Raw genomic sequence first — 19,736 nt, forward strand, 5'->3', positions numbered from 1 at the left:
CCACCCATTAGCCACGTTCTGGCTCCGCCCCTGGTTTTGAGCAAACTGCTGTTAGAGCTTCAGCTATTTAAAGCGGAAGTCAACCACAAAATGTTCTTTACGGTATGTTCTATGCGCCTCCATCAGTCTACGCACCGCATTCTGATTGATAAATGTGGTTTTAATTAGACAGCAACAAAATTGCTACTTTAAAGTGGAAGTCAACCCAAAAATGTTCTTTACAAAAATATGTTCCAGTAGTCAAAACACGGCACTCTGATTCATTTTGCGTTTGTGGAATACGAGTTAAGCAGTCAAGTCCACCCGTTTTTGTCCATCTCAGAGGCGGCCATTTTGTCACTTTCTGTCGACTGAAAATGACATCACAGTTGCGCAGGGCTCAGATAACAACAAATCGCGGCTCAGCTTCAGAAAACAGGTGAGCCGTGATTGGTCGTTACCTCAGACAAAACGGCCGCCTCCTGAGACGGACAAAAACGGTTGGATTTGATTACTTAACTGAGAATTCCACAAACCCAATATTAATCAGAATGCCGTGTTTAGACTAGTGCGGCTGCATAGAATATATTATTGTAAAGAAATGTTTTGGGTTGACTTCCACTTTCAAGCAGAAACCATATTGATGAAATGACTTTTTTTTTTGTGGCCAAATGAGGGTGGATATTGAATGAACCGCTTCAGGGTTACTAAAAAAAGAATCTATTCGGACCTTGCCAGACTGCAGTCTCTGGATCCTGGTCTCGCACACCTTCTTCACAAACAGAAGACTGTTGATTTGGTTCTTGATCACATTGATGTCTAAAAGCACAAGCCAAGCACGCAACATTAATTCAGGATTTGTCTCGGACTTAGACCCAGCTGCGAATGACGTGACCCACCATCCCCCGCCGTGTCCAGTGAGCGCAGGTACTGCAGCTCCTCCATCACCTTGTCCTTCACGGCCTCCAGCTCTGCGGGCTTGTCGGTCAGTTTCAGGATGTTCATGAAGGCTTCGTAGTTGCAGCTGGAGTCTCGGATCTAAAGACACGCCCAGGCGCGCTCAGAATCGCGGCGTTCTAACTATCGTCTGAGCTTTGGAAACGCGGCAAAACGGTACCATCCAGATGACAAACTGGTTGATGTAGTCCGGGTCACTCAGCTGGTTGATGAGAGGAAGCAGGACACCGCGTGCCAACACCTCCTGAGAAAAAGACAAAGCGGGTGAATCCGGGGGGGGGGGGGGTCTGGCGATGCCGCGGGGACGTTGACCGTTGCTCATGCGCACTCACTCTTAAAAAATATCTCATGTTCTTGTTGTGGAAGTCTCCAGGAGGTAGCAACAGATACAGAAGCAACTCGCACAAGTCCCGAAGGAAACCTGAAAGGCAAATATCGGCCTTGCGAATCACACTCGCTTTTTGTTTTACGCAGAGAATGCAACAGAGCTGACTTTGTTTACCTTCCTCATCCTTAAGAGACGTGCAGACCACGTCTCGGCAAATCTTCCTTTCCATCTCCACTTCGGCCTCGAAAAACGAGTCTATCAGCTCCTCTGTTATGTCCCCTGTTCGGACAACACTGGTCTGTCAAACGCTTGCGCTCTGCCCTTGTGCGCTAACTGGTATAAAACAAACTGCATTCAAATGTAATTTCAGCAGTCCACAGGTCATGTGACTGATCCTAGCTTGTAATGAGCGTACGCGCTTACTTTGTTTATCCTCTCTGTCTGGGAGGCGATCCTGAGCTTTACGAAAGACACGCAAATGGGTGGCAAAGTCGTCCACCAGGCGAGTGGTGAAGTAAGGCTGCCAGTCCACTTCTTTGGACCTTGACATACAAACGCGACAAGGCACAAATACCGAATGAGTTCCGTTGCAAGAGTTGAATCAATGCAAGCCATTCAAACAGCAATTGCAGAATTCACGTTCGGTTCAATCGATACATCTCGGATCGCGTCTGTTTCGCGGGTGTCCCCAGTCAAGTGGCAGATGAGCGCGTGACTTGTACCGCGTGGAGAACTGGACGAGGGCGTTCTGCAGCGTCTGTCTGATCTCCGATAAGAACGACTCATCCTCGCTCAGGGTGTAGTACCAGTACTGGATATAATCTCTCAAAGCAAACTGGATCACCTGTGGGGGATCATTGTAGAAAAAAAACACGGTGATTATCATTGTTAATTATAGTCTTGCGTCATTTTCATACCGCCCATGAAAAAACTGTTAAAGAAAGTCAGCATCAGCAACTGTTTTTTAGGGACGGACCGCTTATCGGCCGGGCCGATTATCGGCGCTGATATTTGCCGTTTTGACGGATATCGGCATTTTTTAAAAAAAATATCTGATGGCCGATGATAAATCAATTTCAAACTGTGTTGAAATCAAAACAAACATATGTGAGAGTTTAACATTTCTGTCATTTTGAAATTTGGGAGGACATTTACTGTAGAAAACTATGTGAAGCTATTGTTTCAGTTTTCATTTAACTTGCCAAGACATGCTGACGACCCTGAGTGCTCCCTTAACTTTTTGCTAGAATTTTAGAACAAAGATGTATATAATTACAATAATAAAAAAAAAAATGTCAAAAATGTATAGTAGTAATATATATATATATATTTTTTAAATCAAGACTATGCAAATCTGAAAAATTGTTTAATAAACATATGCTTAAAGACTCCAACAAAATTACAGGTTTTATTTTTTGGGAGATTTTTATTCCAATATCAGCTCCAAATATCGGTTATCAGCCCTGAAAAAAAACATTGGTCTCTCTCAACTGTGTGTTTTTTTTTTTGTTTTTTAAACCCTACTCACTCGAGATCCTTAAAGGATTCGAAGGTTGGGGAGCATCCCAGTCAGTGTCAAACTGTCATCTGACCGTCACAAAGTGCCGTGTCGCCACTTAACGCCGCCGGCCAGGCTCCTTGAACAGGAGGGCCACATGCTTTCACACGAGTGTCCAACTTCCATCACTTTGAGACAATTGCAGACCAAGAAAAACAACAGAAGTCTCAAAGTAAGGCTGAGTTGAGAGGCATGCGGGTGCGCGCGCGTTTGTATTCCTTCTGCTTGGACGTGCGTCATTAAATACTCCCTGCCAAAGAAGAATGACGCTGATACTAATCTGACACCTCAGCCGCATGCTCTCATTTCCCCCGTCGCTTTTGCCTCATTCGACTTGCAAAATGTTTGCATATAGCGCAGACTACTTCAGCTGACAAGAGATAAAAGCGACACAATAGACTCAAACCGCACTGAGGTTCGAATGGCTCATGTGGCAGTTTAAAGTTGCTGACACGGAGGAGCTGACCAGTCACAAAGAGCTAAAAAAAAAAAAAAACTTAAAAAAAAAAAAAAAGCGCCGCTCTGCCAAACTGTCGCATGTCCAACAGTTGTGTACTTTGTGATTGCAAACCTGTTGCAGAGGTTCATCTATGAAACTAGAACCAGTCAGACGCCTGTCGATCTTTATGGGCTTCATCTCCAGCTTCATCTCATCCAGCGTCTGACAAAAAGACAGGAAAAAAAAAAAAAAAAAAAAGAAAATCACGAGGAGTAAAATGCAAGACGTCCAGCGCTATCAGAGTCCCAAGTTTACCTTTGAAATACCAATTTGCGGGGGCGGCAGGTAGGAGTGCTCGCACCTCTCCAAGTATTTCTCGGAGTTGATCTTCCCGTAAAGCAGAGTGACCGCAAAGCCACTGCGCAAATAAAACAGTGAAGGGCGACAGGCGGACAGAATGTAGACGTGAAGAAATGCGCGCCTACTCACCCGCCAATGAAGCAGAGGATATAAAAGGCCAGGTAGAATATGGCGAAGGGTCCGAAAGTGATGAGGAAGAGCACGACTCCGAGACCCCCCCATCCCCAAAAGGACAGACTGGCCTACAAAAAGTGACAACAAATATAGATTTATAATTATTATTGACAACATAAAAAGTATTACACTGGCACTCATTTCAAACATGAACATCTGAGGAACTAGACGTACGAAGCAAACAGTTCAATAGGCTTCATGTTGAGAAAAAAAAAATACATATATCGAATTTCTAGCAAGATATTCAAATGGGTACAATTTATCACCCATTCAGAAAGTTTCACAAATTTGCAATATACGAGTGAAAGAGCATTTTCATTTTTGCCTTCCTCTTTTTGTACACATTTCAGTTGCATTAACGTCGTCTTTGGCTGAGCACATTCTCACACATTAAAAAAAAGACTACGTCAAAGTTGAACATCACAGTATATCTTCATTTCTCATGTCGTTGAGGAAGGATTTGGCGGAATTGGATAACAGTACGACAGTTGTAATATAATAGTTATCAAACATGAGGTCAAAACAGTTTTACACAAAGTCTCGTGAGGTTGCATTTGTGCATACTCGTAAGCCACTTCCTATATTGTTCCTGTTATTGTCAGCGGCGGAAACGGAGCCCTCGCGTCCAGCAAGCAAGTCTGGTGGCCCGCTTTTCTGGACCGGCGAGTCGGCTCGGATGGCTAACTGTAACCGGAAGCCCGGAGAATACCGTTTCGCCGCCGTTTAACCGTATTAGTGGAAATGCCAAGGTGAATGAAGCCCATCCCATGTCCACCATATTGGATACATTGTACAAACCAGAGTGCAGGTGACATTAGCATCACGCTACTTGATTGCTCACATGCATTTCAAATCTAGCGTTCTGTTTTCCCGCGCAACTCTCTTACCACATTTGCAGCCAAATTATTACACAGCGGAACAGCCGTGTGGAGGAAAAAAAAAAAAAAAAACAGGCTTGTTTTCCCACATGTGTGCTGCAGGGATTTGTGCCGAGGAACCACTTCTCTAAATCAACCATTACAGCTGATAGACACAACCCGGACAGATAAAAGATTTTTTTTTTTTTTCCTCAAGTACTCGAACAGTCGTAGGTAAGGTGAAGGTTACATTTATCTCCACCAGCAACGCTGACATGAGAAACATTCGGCTTCTGGCAGCAGACATGCTGATGCCGATGATGATCTTGGCCTGCCCTGCATTAGAACTCCACAGGCTTGAGTCAGACCACAACACTGACGCGTTGTTTTGGCTTCGCCAGTGGATTCAGCGATTCGAGTCCCTCCGGTAGCGTGGTGACATTTCGTTGCATTCATTTTTAATTTAGTTTCGACAACAAAGACTCACCACCATATTGGGCCAAAATACGCTTTATGCAAGTGATATCGTGCCCGTGACTTTATAAGCCATAAATCAGCTCTTGTAGATTCATTTGCGACGTGCTTGCGTGCTGACGACAGAGCGGCACACTGAAAAATCTTCAAGACCCAACACTGACTTTACTTTTAATAACAGCCTCTCTCACTAACTAAACGATGGCCTGTCAAGACGGACGACCTGGATAAAAAAAAATAGGAAGACACACCTACACCCTGAGAAATTTTTAACCACTTCAGAATATGCACAAAAAAAAAAAAACTTTTTTGTGGTACCGGGAGAAATGAACCAAGTCTCAGAAAAGGGGGGCGGGGCCGAGTCGTCATTGTCCTTTCCTTTGCTTTTTCGACAAGCGACTAACTAAGAAACTGAATTTTGGTGAGAAAAATTCGGAGATTAAAGCCCGTATTGCCTTGACCAACTCTCACTCGAGGAAGGCGAACTCTTACTCGGAAATCTGTCAGGTATGTCTCTCCAAATGTCCGAGGTGCAGCGAGTGCCCAAACAGGCTAGACAAGCCCTCTTGTTCGAAAGTCAAGTTAGGTGGGGAGAACACAAAGAATGATTTGTGGTCTTTCTGGTTAACCTCAAATGGCACGTTAAAACGCGACAAAGTGACAGGTGCGAGGCCGTTTCTATTTCCGACATCGGCAAGGTAACTAACGACTCTGAGAACAACATTTTGAGCGGCATCATTGTCGGGGTAAGGACCAAAAGCTTTCAACTATCGACTGGAACTGCCACGGCTCCATTTAGAATCACTACGCTGTTGCATTCGACAGCACGCAAACAGAAAGCAGGAGTGTCGAAAGCGTTTACTACGCGTCTAGTGAGGTTCAATAGACTTGGCTGAAATGTGACACTCATAGTACACATACTTTCAACCCATAATAAACCATTAAAAGCAAAGAGGTTGTGTACTTATGATATCAGCCAACATAACTACAATTTCAATCTGCTTCAGCAAATTTGTATTTTGGCTCCATAAATGCTGTCACAGCCCTTATGGGGGGAAAAAAAAAAAAAAACGGCATGAAAAAGATCCACTTGAAATGTGTAACGAGAGCCACGCCTGAGATCAGCGGTGTGGTGGCGAAGGCGAAGTCCGATGAGATGACGGCGGAGCCGATGCTCGGCCGCTAGTAGGCGAGATGCTAACGGTGCGAGTTATTACAGCTTACGCTGGCTTTAAAACATGAACCATCTGCTCCACTGATTAACACCCAAGCCTCGCCGAGAACACGTGGCCGGGCGGACGTCACTCGCGAAAGCAGACACATGCCTGCTGATTTAGAAATAAGAAGCGCGGAGGGAAATTAGCGCTACATTTTGGGGGGTAGTAGAGGGACACTATGCTTAAAATAAGACATCATAATCGTCCAATACTTCAGCCTTAGTAACACTTGGGTGTTTCTAGCCGTCCGTTTTGGACCATTGTCCATCGAACCCCAAAGGCAAATCTTCAACAAGAGTTTTGCCATACATGACATGGGTTCGTTTATGTTTGATATAAATTGAGTAATTGATTCTGTCAGACAGAAATGAGTCACTCTGTAAGAACACAGAGGCCAGAGGGGGGCGGTCGGTGCAACATTTTTCTCTGTGTTAATGGTCCGCTGCCACAAAGGGAAGCGTGACTCAGTTCATTCCTGACACACTTGAGACCATCTCACGGGTGGCTGCAGGCCTGATCGGCGCGGTCATTAGGCCGCGGCATGTTAGCTCGCACAATTAAAACTGGCCGGTGGGAGATCCCCGGTTAATGCCTGGAGAGAGTCACAGGGATGACTGATCGCGCCTAATCCGTCCGGAAATCCATTACGCAAAGTCTTGCCATGTAGGCCAAGAGCAGGATATTGTCAGCTTTGAAAGCATTCGCAGAGGGAAAAATTCTATCAAACAAAAACAAACCTGTCGGCTAAAAGGTCAGACCAAACGTTGACATTAGCATTCATTAGTGGAGCTGAAGCTACAAGGAGGTGTGAGCGGACTTGGGCCATATTGCGGTGTGATGAGTCAGAGCACTTCTGAATCGAGTCTAGGTCACATTCTTGGCCTAAGCCGGATGGAGAGACAGCCTAGCCCATTGCCATTTTCAAGTGTCTCATTCCTGTGTGTCGTATATCACGCTGTGCCCCGACAATTTCAGGAAGCCTTTAATTACAGGGTGCCGAAGCCTTTTTGTCCCGGATAAAACTTTGCCGTCCAACGCGTTTGAAAACTGCGTCGAGTATTCGTCTTTCCGTATCTGTGGGTACTCTTCATTTATTTTTTCTGTGGATACACAAGACAGCGGACTCATTTCCAAAGGTGACAGGCGCTGGAGGTTTATTCTACTCCCGTAGGATGTGCGACCGACACGCAAAGTTATTTGCAGTCTGTGAAAGCAGCCAGTGGGATCAAGAAAAAAGCCTTTTGTCGCTCGCAAACTCAACCGAGCAACAACCTCCGATGTGACGGATGCACGACTGCGTGACCGCAACAGCAGCAGTGCGAATACCACATCAGACTGTGGAACCATAGAATGCCTATATGCGGGGTTTTTTTTTTCTGTTACCTCTACACACAACTCGGCCCCCGCGTGGCTACGAGACAGCGATATGAGGCTCGGTTTGTCAAGTCAGTGAACCGCTTTGATGGACAGAAGGAGGCCGAGGTGTCCAAGGTGACGTGCGGACCAAGTGTGACAGAGGGCCGGCCGTGCTGAGGTCAGTTTAAATCATAGTTGGGCCAAACGGGGAACGGAAACAAGGTCGACAAGTGATTGCGGTACTTGCTACGCAATGGACGGTCGGACGAGCGACTGTTAAAAACACATCCTCAGCATGCGCATTTCAAGCCAGTCGTTTCACAGAGGAGAGACGGCAGGAGCCAAACAGCTTGACGCGATCCAATTTGATCCGACAACATGTTTGAAAGGGAACCTTAAACAGCTTCCCGCATGTCACGCGTGTGTGGTTTGAGATGCTAGTCAATCAATACCAAACGTGTTTACGAGCGTGCGCGCGGCCGGTCCCGTTGGGCGGGAATAAATCAGTACGCTCGCGTCTGATTGCAGAGGATGCAGATTGGCTAATGCATTCCACAATTTGATAAGTAACTTTACTAAAAACCTGGACAAAGAGTAGGACTCACCCAAATGAGTCAAACAAACTGCCAACCACATACTGTCTTTATGACACAAAGAAAACTGCAGTGGCAACTAAAGCCTTGTTACCAAGGCTAAATGTGTACTTAAAGCGCTGGAGAGGTGCCACGAAGAGGCTCTTCTCACCTTAATTCAACTTTTTTACCTCTGCCAAGGAAGACTCATTTTCATTGACCTCTGATGGGATTCTGTCATCATGCAAACACGAGCAGACGGTGTTACAGGAAGACCGAGTGAGTCACATGGACGCAGACCCCGCCGGCCGCCTGTTTCAAGTACAGTTGGTGCGTAGAGCTTTGCGGCAAACAACCAACCAAAAAAGCAGGCAAAAACAATACTAAGTGGTCAAACTTCAATGACCAGATTTCACAGAGTTACACCATAAATTTGGTGGTGTGCAGTCAGAGCCTTCAAGGCCTTCTCTGCCGGCCCAAACACTATCAGAAGCACTGACCTACATTTACCACACTGATGAATTGCATTTTTTCCCAACAGTCTATTATCTTCATTTCATAGCGTGCATCTTGGCCGCGCAGCTTCCAGTCGTCACGAAGGCCAAGAGTGACTTGACATTTTTCCGTCCTCTGACTGGTTGATCGGAGCTGCTCAAAACATTGTGATTAAGAATATTACACACGAGTGACTATGCAGGAGAAGGTGTATGTCGAGTTATTAAAATGCCCCGCAGCTCACTAACGCACATGCACGGCTGGACGACGAGACTGCTACATTGCTCGCATAACATATTCATGATGGTGTATTGCCAAAAACGAAATGTTACCGGTTTGATGTTGTCTGTATTGGAATGTAATATAAGACACTGGTGTTTGCGGTCGTATGGAGCCGTCTGCGCCTCATACATCAACAGTATCTCCCTTGACAAGAAGTACTGCTGTCCAATATCTTCTTTTTTTGGTCACTAACCGGAGTTACAAATGTTTGTGTCCCTCGGTCAAGCCCACTGTCGCTACAGTCTCTGGTTAGTATTCATGGCGTGAAAAGTTATGAAAAAACAACTTAAAATTTTAAATTTGAGGCATAAGATGGGGCCAGCGATGAATGATTATGCAGTTTACTCATTGATGACAATAAGTGTTTTGGTTTATCATTGCAAACTGCGTCTTTGAATGAATTTTCTTAAATGACTTCAACATACTTCCCTGGCAGCAGCAAAAATACCATCAGATAAAGGACTAGTTTTATTAAAGGTTTTGTCTTGTGTTTTGATACAATACAGTGCTATTTCTTTGTCATAAACGTTACAAAAATGTGATTTTGGTGCAACAGCATTTCAAGTTAGTTCAATTGGGGGAAATTGATTTGGTAAATTCTGAGTTTAGTCACGCTACGAATGACACTTCTAAGTCCACATACCAGTGTATAAAGGCATAAAAGAGATCTCCTAGTTACTCATTCGTCACAAAGCATCAACTCAAACCTGTGATAATTATTTGTGACAAAATCTCATGTGACCCGAGAGTCTGGCTGCTAAACGACCACATTTAATGACGCAAGCAGATATCAAAAGGAAATCATACAACATTACTAACAGTTTGATCAACGACTTGTACTGTATACACGCAGTTAACCGACTCCCACAGAGTTGATAAAAGACTCACCTGGCTGAAAAAAAAACAAGCCAACACCCAGCTCACCTGCGATCTGTGTGATGTCGAATTTTCCCGATGCTGGCCGTTTATCATAATACAAACACTCCCTATCTACATTGAGCTAATTCCAGCGCAGTGTTGTCAGTACGAATATCCCAAGATCATGGTATTAGTGTCGCGTTAGCCGTGTAATCCCGGGTCGAGTGCCATTTATAGCAGACAAGCTTTGTAGAAACACCGAGACTGTGCGGCGTCCGTCCTCTCCCATGACAATCGGTGTGTGTGTGCATGTGTGTGTGCGTGTGTGTGTGTGTGTTTACCTGCTGGGCTAACGCCTAGCCGCCTAGCTTCCACAGCTTGACAAGCATCCGCGCAAAGCTACTAAACTCCAAGTAACACGCACGTCAACTGTAACTTACCTCTGCGAACATCGTTCAAAAGGCGTCCGGTGGCCCTGGTCAACCCCACCACATCGTAACACGCGATCGGGACAGTTTTCTTCGCGGTTAAAAACGATCGTATTTCCAATCTCCGTATTCGCTTTCGAGCGTCGCCATGTTTGTGAGGTTTACGTCTCCAGTGCCCCGTTTGCGGACGTCGCCACCTGATTGGACGGGACGTGATGACGTAGTCACACGCCCGTGACTGACTGACACGTGCAGAAATTGAACATACTCCATAAATAACATTCAGTACAGTACAGAACAGCAATTTGTCGAGGCCCTCATTTCTACCTATACTTATTGGCCATTCATTGTAGGATTGCCACTTTGTGTATTAAAAACACTAAAAGCTGACTGGGGTTGACTTCCACAACTTTCCATGTGATAAGCACAATGGAATAATATCAAGACCAGTGATTCTGCAAGTGTGATATTAGTAAACTCGGAGTATGCGGGCTCCCTCTAGTGGTACGTGAAATACTTCAGTTGTATTTAACTCTTAAATTCAATACGTTTTTATTCAATTATGAACTCTTTGTTTTTAACCATTTACGTAGGTACTACTTATTATTCAAGTATAGTTTTTTTAGTTTTCCTATATAGTGGTCTAACAGCATTTTGCTGCCATTCATTGTTGCAAAACAACGGCTAATCTATATTTAAAGGAAGTGACTTTGACTGAAAAATACGGATCACATGATCAAGCTGTGACCACAAAAGGGATAATACATAATTTATTGCCTTGTGGCATCCATTAGATAAGCTATAGCCTACTTTACCACTTAAATATTGTAGTGATGAGGGGAGGGGGAGAAAAGAAGCATAGTTTGAAAATACCTTGAGATGTATTGCTTGACTGCAGTTTGTAGGTAACAATATTCATCTCAAATGGGGTGAAATTCCCACCTGGAAGCTACAACGGTCGAAACAAATGCGAGGTTGCCCCCTCATTTAAGAGCATGGGGCATCTATATTGAATGCATCCTAAAGAAATCACCACGGCCTTCTCGTGTTTCATTTGTCTTTCTGTGTCGCCCTGTGCCTGACATTGCATCTCTGTCAACTGAACAAGTTTAAATTACCATTTGCATCCATTCTGCTCCATAAATAATTCATTTTGCATTAACAGTACCAGTAGCATTTTGAAGAGATTGCCCGTCCCAAACGTGGGCCTTGTCTAATTGCATATTTGTATTTTTTCAGTAAAATAAAACAAAACAATTCCGTTATACTTTGCTATGGACAAGAAGCATGTGTTTTAGGTCGAAGTACTACTATTACATGGCTGCAGTTGACCACTAGAGGTCGCTGCTAATCTGTTCTGGGCTCCCTGGAACGTGACGTTGGACAGTCAGAAAAAAGACGCTAGTACTGGAATGTATCAAATAAATCACTTGGCGCATGTGAAGTATAGGAAACACACTGAATAAATACAATGTGAATGTGTTGTTTTTTTTTGTTTGCTTGTTTGTTTGTTTGCTTGCTTGTTTGTTTACAAAACAAGCAACACATCTTACTTACAATTACAAATGCACATCATTTGAAGATATATTTCATTCAAGGAGACTTGGATCCAGATTCTATGCTTCAGAATTGGTGATTTCCAGCACATTAAAATAGTCCACATGTTCTCCATCTTCCAAAAAGGTGAATAAGTCATTTAAATACTATAAATTGTCCATAGGTGTGAATCTGAGTAAGAATGGTCTTTTGTCCATGTGTCCCCTGCCCATTGGCTGGCGACCCCAAAGTCAGCTGGGACAGCTTCCAGTTCATGACGGCAAGCGCTGCAGAACATGGATGGCAGGATCTTCTCATTCGCTATTCCGGTAAAAGCGTGAATGTTTTCGGCATGACTGTTCTGGCTGACAGTGATGACAAAGCGCCACGGTGGTTTTACTTTCCCAACGGCCTGACACGCTGTCATATATTATATCGCGCCTTTTACACAAGTGTCATATAAATAGTCCGTCCCTTTTGGACTGCTGTGTGTGAGCGATGGCTACCGCTTCTCTGTTTTCAAGGAAACAGAAGGTCTCTTGATCCAGCCGTATATCAGGTAACTTTACAGGGATATATAATTGGACATTTCTGGGTTGTTCTATGTGCACATATACATGAGAACATATGAATGTTCCATGCACTGCGGAGCCTCAAGTGAATTATTAATGTCCCTCTAAGGAGTCATTGACTTGCTTCCAGAGTGAACGTACAGCCCAACTGCAGTAAGCCAATGAGTGACCTAATGCGTGGCGGTCATGATGGTTTGGCCTAAAGGAAGAAGACCGGTGTGTCAGGGGTCAGGGGTGAGGAGGTGGAATGTGACAACCTACGGTAATTTCATGATTTAAAAAAAAAAAAAAAAAAAAAAAAAAGTCATGCTCGATACACTTTGAATTTGAATGCACTTATAATTTATCTTGGGAATATGATAAAAACTCGGCCAAAAACCAAAGAGCACTATCACAATTTAAAACCAACTCTCAGACTCAACAACAAATCTCCCCCACAAAAACCTCCTGCACACAAAAAAAAAAAAATCTCTCACTATCACTCACGCACAAAAAAAAAAAATCCACCTCATAGCTTTGTAGCGTGTCTTGTAGATGACTTCATTCTTCGCCAACTGGAAACCTGGTAGAAGAAAGGGAGAAAATGTAAATTGCGTGACATTTGTCAAATGTCCTCATCCTGTCACATCCTCGGGTGTGTTGCCCGTGGTGTCAGGGTGCCACAATGCAGATTAGGGGTGACACTGGCTAAATGTTTGCAGATGAGGCATTGCGATATCTAATCACCTCGGTAACAAGGGTCACTCTGGTAGGCCACCGGGCCAACTTCCTCAGGGCACTTTTAGTATTTTAGCAGCAAGATGTTTACTTCAGCATGTGTGTGTGTGTGTGTGTGTGCCCCCAATTGTTCCAAGCGGCAGTTACCCGAGGGGTAAGAGAGTTTTGGATGCTATTCTTCCAAACGCTACTTAACATTGCCTTCTCCCCGTTGACCTCAGCTTAATTCACACTGTCACAGTGGTGGCAAGGGGAGGAAAGTGGCCACTTCCTGGCGCACAAAGACTGCGTCATTCTTATTCGGACTAATTTTATTCTGCATCAGCATTTGATTCATTTACGTCTTAGTGCAGTGTAGCCTATAAATTTAAAAGCCCCTAAAGTCATACAGAACAATTTAGAATTTGGGGCTGGAAAAATGTCAATAAATTACACAAGCAGTCCTTATGACTTGACAGTGAAAAATGTGTTTAAAAAAAAAAAAAATCCGCCACCTCATCTTGTGCCTTTAATTTGATACACAAGAAACCACAGCGACAGAAGGCTTGATTTATGCGGTGTCAGTCATTTGTTTGGCACCTACCGCATCGCAAAAAAAATAAACCTTTGAACCGATAACATTTCGTTTAATAGTAACACTCCATTACAAAGTAAAGTCTGTCCTCAATGTTTTAGTCAATCAGATCGCTAACACTCAACACCAATTGGCAAATATTAATCTACGCTGGCTCATATTGTTCCATTATGCTAAAGTATTTTTTTTTTTTTTTTGTTCATTCTTCTCCCCTTCAAATCAGCACAATATCGCTCCCTCCCGCGGCATTTTCACAGTTGCATTTGCAAGGTAAAATAATACAACCACGCAGCGATAAGGAAGATCAATGTTTCACTTTTCCAAACTGTGCAAATAAACCTGCTTTTTATCCTTTGTGGAAATTCCACCTCAAACATTATAGGGATATTGTGGGCAGGACTACCGCAAATCTTCAGGGAATGGCGCAAGAAAATATTTCCTGGAATTTGGGGGCCGACTAAACCCCAGCCAGCCGCAGCTCCTTTTGAGTTTAAATGTTAGCTCGTATTGAGATAACACAGGTAGGGTTTTTTTTTTTACACGCCCCCCCCCCTTCGACGGTTTGGTGACTCCTCGTGAGAGCCGAAAGGAAAACAATAAAAGACGATGAAGACGACAAGAGTTGAGCGATGGAGAGGAAAGAGAAAATAAAGGAAAGAGGCAGAACGAGAGCACTTTTCAAACGGTGAGTTATTTGTCTGCCTTGACGTGATGATGCGCAGGGCCACTTCCCGCGGCTCGGGTTTCAGTGTACCAATGCGCGCTAGGGGGAGGGTCCGCATCCTGTGCCAACTCCTGACGATGGGGCCCTTGGATTTTTTTTTACTAAGTAGTAAAGAAGATGAAGTAAAGCAGAAGCTATGCATAAAAGCAGTCGATGAAAACCATTCTTTCGCCAATACGGACACGATTGGGATCGATCGGGATGCAGGTGCGGCTTTTATAGACCGCCCTAGTGGTGTGTTGCTTATTATTTGATAAACACTGTGCAATTTGCATTTGCTATAAAAAAAAAAACGTCTTTACCCTAAACGGGTATGGCACACATGCGCACACACACTCCAGTGTTTATGTGTTCCGCCTTGCATTTATATGAGCTTTTGGTCTCAGGGGACCTTTTGCCTCTTTCAGGTGGTGTTACTTTACACTTTTCCTGTTGTCCCACGTCTGCACTTTGTGCGTATGCGTGTGGACTTTGGCACTTATTTACCAGACTGCTTTTCGAAGCTCACAGAAAGAAAAAAAAAAGATAGAAAAAGAGTCGTTAGATTACAAAAGGCAGGTTTGTAAAACGCACAAGTCATAATAGTCAGCAAAAACGCTCTTAGTCGGGCGTTAATCACTGAATCAGCAAGACTTTGTTTTCTAAGAGTTGCGGCATCTTTGACTGTCTGGTGTGGTTTTCCTCGTTTTTCAAGGGCCAATCACCCACCGCGGCACCACTCTAAGAAGTCAATGCCGAGGCGCACTGGGTGTTTTTTGTATTCGTGTGCTGAGGAGGAAATTAGAAGGGGGAGATGATATTGCAGATATTAGGAGGGTGGAGAGGAGGGGATTTGAGGCCGGGAGAAAGAAAGGCAGAAAAGATGGCAACATATTAGAGAAGGATTAAGGAAGGAGAAGTAAAAAAAAAAGGGTGCTTGACGAAAAAAAAAAGACCACCCGACCCTGAAGACCAGAGGGAAGGCTCTCGTTCTCTCCCGGCATACTGTACTGTAGCTTCCCTTGGACCGACACTGCCAAGTCGCCCCTCCCTCGCGAACGGGTCCCTCGCAACGCCAATAAACTGTTATTGCATTCAACAGGGAGAAAAACCCGCAAAACTTTACATAACACCGGATGATGCAAACAGTCAGTGGAAAGGCAACATTTTTTTTCAGCACAAGGCAAAAAAAAAAAAAAAAAACCAGTCAATGGACTAGACTAGCACACAAAGTGCTTGCCATAAAATAAAATTGTTTCCAAAAAACGTCTGATAATTTTCAATGAGCCCGCCAGTGTAAAATAAACACGGAAATAGAGTCATCACTCGAACCCGGAAAGTCCCCCATTTTCAGGCAGAATAAGATATTCAAACAGCTTAAATCCAATAAAGCAGCGTTGCGTAAAGGCCGCGGTAAATTAAGTTAGGAGAAAGAGCCAATGCGTTTTAAAGAGCCACGCTGGCCTTTGATAAAGCTTGTATGTTTATGTTCCTAAAGCTGAGCCACTGTGATATTGTCTGGTATGTGGACGGTTGGAAGAGGCTTGCGTTTAACTCAATCTGAAAGATAAACAGCCCCCGGGGCGGGGCAACCGAGAGGCTTCGTGTACGTTCCTTCCCTTCATTTGCCCGGCGTCTTTGTTTTCTCACTTGGATGTTGTCTGATCGGACGATTTTCAATCCGACACACCTCCGCCTGTCCAGCGAATAGTGACTTTGTGGCGGTAGATGGCTGACACTCCTGCTGCCGGAGGTCGTGGCAGTGTGGGCGACAGGGTTAGTTAAGAGGCCGCAGGTCAGGGATGACGGGTGCAGTTGGCGCCGCCCTCAGGGAATGCCTGGGTGAGTTGCCGACTAATTGGGGAATGTGCGTTCAATTCCGCTGTGTCACTTCCCCGCCTGTTTTATAAAGCCCCCGAAGCAATCCTGCCCCTTAATTAGGACTTAACGGGCCGTTACCTTGTGGATTCTGAAGATGTCGCAAGATGTCTGCTCCTTTTCGCACTGTCTTCGTTTAACTCGAGTCACTTGTTTTTTGGCTTGAGACCTGCTTGGCAAAAATTTCGCATTCATCCAATTGAAACCTATTTTCCAAAGAGCTACGTTGGTGTGAGTTGCGGAGCTTCTTTTGTACCTTTTTAGACAATTTGGGATTTCTCTGCTCACGGCAAAATGAAAAATAAAAACTACTCACCCTTGGATGACGTTTGGCAGACTTGTAAGCATCTAAGTGAAGTGGAGTTGCTTCATGGATAACACTTCTGAGCTGTCAAGTGGGAGAAGTAAGTTAGTTACCCACTGTGTCATGAAACATAAAACATCATAAATTGTACTCACCCTTCATTCTGATGGCGCCAAAATGACGCAGACATGTTCCACTTCTCACTGTCTAATTTTTTTTTTTTTATTGTTGATTTGATGATTTAGTGGCCATATTGTACTGAGCAGCCAGGACAAAGACGCAGACAGTATGCACAGCCTTCGTGTGAGGAGGTTCTATTTAAAATCCAAACGCTACTCATACTGTCAACATGAAGCTGCATCCTGCATCTTTTCCACGACACCGCTGTCAAAATTGTACTTTGTGAGAAATTTCCCGTGCAAAATGATTGCCATAATTGTGCCTTAGCCATCACGGTGTTTCCGCGGCATGCAAAAAGGGGTACCGAGAGCCCTGAGGTAAGTGTGCTGATTTGAGACGGGGAAACAAAAGCGGCAGGATGCAAATAAAAAGAGACCACGTGCACACTAACTTCAACTTGGGCACACACACACACACTGCTTGGAGTTGAGATGAAACAGATAATTAGCTCTAATGGAGTCCAGTCCTGCATGCAAAATAAGCTGCGCATGTGTGTGTGCGCGTGCGTGTGAGCCCAACCCCCTCGGCTGTCTTGTGGTGTTGAGGGTTAATGTAAACCAGGGCTTGTTACCGTGTTATGGGAAACTTCAAAAAAAAATAATAATAAAAAAATAAAAGAGGTGGAAGTGAGCGAGACGCAAAGCTGAAGGAAGTCAAGCGGAAATAAGAGGCTGAAACGCAACCGACAAAGACTACCGCGCCAAGTTCATTTGGGCGAAGATTCACGGCTTGTCATGTTCAAAACAAACGCGGGCGGCACCTTTGACTTTCACATCAGTTTAAGGACAGCAAATCCAAAGCGGGCCAATCGAAATGGTGATTAACGGCTGGGGAGACGGTGTGTGTTTCAGCCATCAAAGAGCCTGTAAATCTGTGCACTGTTAAGAACAGATAGCCAGATGCCCTTCACGCTGATAACAACCAGTCATCCCTTTAGCTTCGGACGTCAAAAGGGGGGGGTTAAGGCGCAAGAACCTTCGTTCCGTCTCTCACTGCGGAATGTTTCGACCGTGAAAAAATCTCCTCGTGCGTGGCTATAACCTAAATGTGTGTAGCCGGACCTGTTTGCGTGTGCGTTTGGAAGCCTCGGAGGTGACATTCCTGCATGTCAGAGCAACGGCCTCAAGTTTAAGATAACACTGCCACGGTGAGCCACGGGTGGGAATTGATTCCCCCGGTGGCTGGTAAAGGGCCTCGGGTCAGAGCTGATGGCTTTACCTTCTGCACGCAAGCCGCAATGCAAAAAACAAAAAAAAACAAAAACGCAGCAATGCTGCCGTTATTTGCCTCGATTTTTCTGGCTGATAGCATCGCTTGGCTCACCTCTGGCATTCAAGTGTGTGCCTGGTTGATCATAATGTCAGCATTTTTTTTGTTTTTTGTACCGCGGTTACACAGAAGTCCATATCCGAAAACCGAATTTGACATCAAATCTTTGAATACCAAAAACAATTTGCCAAATACACTGGAAAAAAATGGTTGGATTTACTCAACTGTATTTCATCAGGTGGGTGCACAAAAAATAATCTGGAGCCTGGTGCACACTTAAAAAAAATGTATCTGGATTCAGATAATTATATTTCGTGCCACCGCTTGAAGAATTTAAAATTGAGTGAATGATGCACAGCATTTTTTTTTCCCAGTGTATATAAATTGAGGCTTCAGTAAGCTCTCCACTCTCAAATGCTGAAACCACGCCCCACCGTCATATGTCAATCAAATTACACTTCTACCACCTGGGAAATGGATGCTACTTAGTCTTCCAGCCACAAAAACATTCCCGCTTAAAGCTAAAAGCTGCAATATATCCCTTTTCCTGGGAGACTTGTGCCAAGTCCCATTTCAGCCACGCCCAAAAAGTCCGGAAAACTAAAATGGTGAAAAACATTTCGCATCACAACGTTTGGCATCACAATTCAGTACTACATAGCTCTTAGTCGATGTTTTCAGCAATAATATTCAAAACATGTGTAATGTATTTTGAGACAAATCTCTGAATTCACTGTACAGGGTCTTTAAGATTTATAATGATGGATTGGACTCACTGGTCACAACATTAGGCGCACACACGCACACAATCTAATGAGCTCTATAGTGTAATAACTTTTTTTGATGACATCGATAATGATGGCAGGCGTCAACAGCATGGTGCCCACAGCAGCCCCACATGAGCCTGTTCTAAAAATAGCTCAGCAGCGGTGGCACATTGCGATTTGCTTGGGATGTTGTACAAGTGATTATTTAAACAAAAGCACTTGCGTAGATTTATAGTCATAAAGTTAATTCTAAATGGTCAATTCTTGATACATATTGCGCAAACATGTTTAGTGTCTTCACGCAAATGACTGTCATTATTAATAGGAACCTAATTAAAGGTAATTTGAGCAAATTTGTTATTTCACAAGTAGTGCTGAACAATTGATTATTGTAATGGACCTTGAAAAAGAAATCACATATTAAATGGCAATCTCAAGGGGGAATCAAATCCCGGTTGGATTATTTTTCATTATCATTCAGGCCCTATTCAGAAGTGTCAAATCGATAGCCTTTCGCATGAATTAGTACTCAAGAAAGGTTGGCGACCCGGTTTCCTTGATCAATATAGCTTTTCCGTGGCTCGCGCGTAGCTAGCTAGCTAGTTAGTTAGTTAGCTAGCTAGCTAGTTAGTTAGTTAGCTAGTTAGCTAGCTAGCTAGCGAGCTTCTTCCTCTTCAGGTATGTGTAATCGCAGCATTTTGGCGCCTGACCCGTAACGTGAGGGTAACTGCAAAAGCACCTGCGGGAGTCTCCCATGCTGACCTGCGACTGGGAGGACATCTGGGAATATCATGCCAGCTTCCCACTGCTCCACAGCCGCTCCGTTCAAACAGCCCAGCAGCCAATTACGGCGCTCGCAGATCCCTGAGTGCAAGAAATAACGTCAGAGTAATCCGGAGGTA

General features: G+C 44.2%; 1 protein-coding gene across 9 annotated transcripts in view; it reads right to left on the reverse strand.

Annotated features, from left to right (window-relative positions):
• Positions 1-19,736, reverse strand: part of snx13 (sorting nexin 13) — a 37,294-nt gene that overhangs the window by 6,868 nt on the left and 10,690 nt on the right. Inside the window, exons 3-16 of one of the 9 annotated variants that reach the window (XM_086014906.1) lie at positions 19,597-19,698; positions 16,631-16,702; positions 16,396-16,483; positions 12,950-13,004; positions 3,751-3,863; positions 3,577-3,679; positions 3,394-3,483; positions 1,987-2,108; positions 1,688-1,806; positions 1,439-1,543; positions 1,269-1,357; positions 1,097-1,180; positions 879-1,017; positions 710-798 (exon numbers count right to left, since the gene is read on the reverse strand). In XM_086014906.1, coding sequence (XP_085871032.1) covers positions 710-798; positions 879-1,017; positions 1,097-1,180; positions 1,269-1,357; positions 1,439-1,543; positions 1,688-1,806; positions 1,987-2,108; positions 3,394-3,471 — 825 coding nt within the window. In that variant the 5' untranslated portion in view covers positions 3,472-3,483; positions 3,577-3,679; positions 3,751-3,863; ... (2 more) ...; positions 16,631-16,702; positions 19,597-19,698. Of the gene's footprint in view, positions 1-709; positions 799-878; positions 1,018-1,096; positions 1,181-1,268; positions 1,358-1,438; positions 1,544-1,687; positions 1,807-1,986; positions 2,109-3,393; positions 3,484-3,576; positions 3,680-3,750; positions 3,864-9,972; positions 10,253-10,346; positions 10,550-12,949; positions 13,005-16,395; positions 16,484-16,630; positions 19,699-19,736 lie in introns of those variants that run through there. The other 8 variants (XM_086014905.1, XM_086014901.1, XM_086014904.1 and 5 more) reach the window with 8 other exon arrangements.

Source organism: Filicampus tigris, chromosome 18 (assembly GCF_054856515.1).
Source record: "Filicampus tigris isolate MCC_2025a chromosome 18, RoL_Ftig_1.0, whole genome shotgun sequence".
NCBI lineage: Eukaryota > Metazoa > Chordata > Actinopteri > Syngnathiformes > Syngnathidae > Filicampus > Filicampus tigris.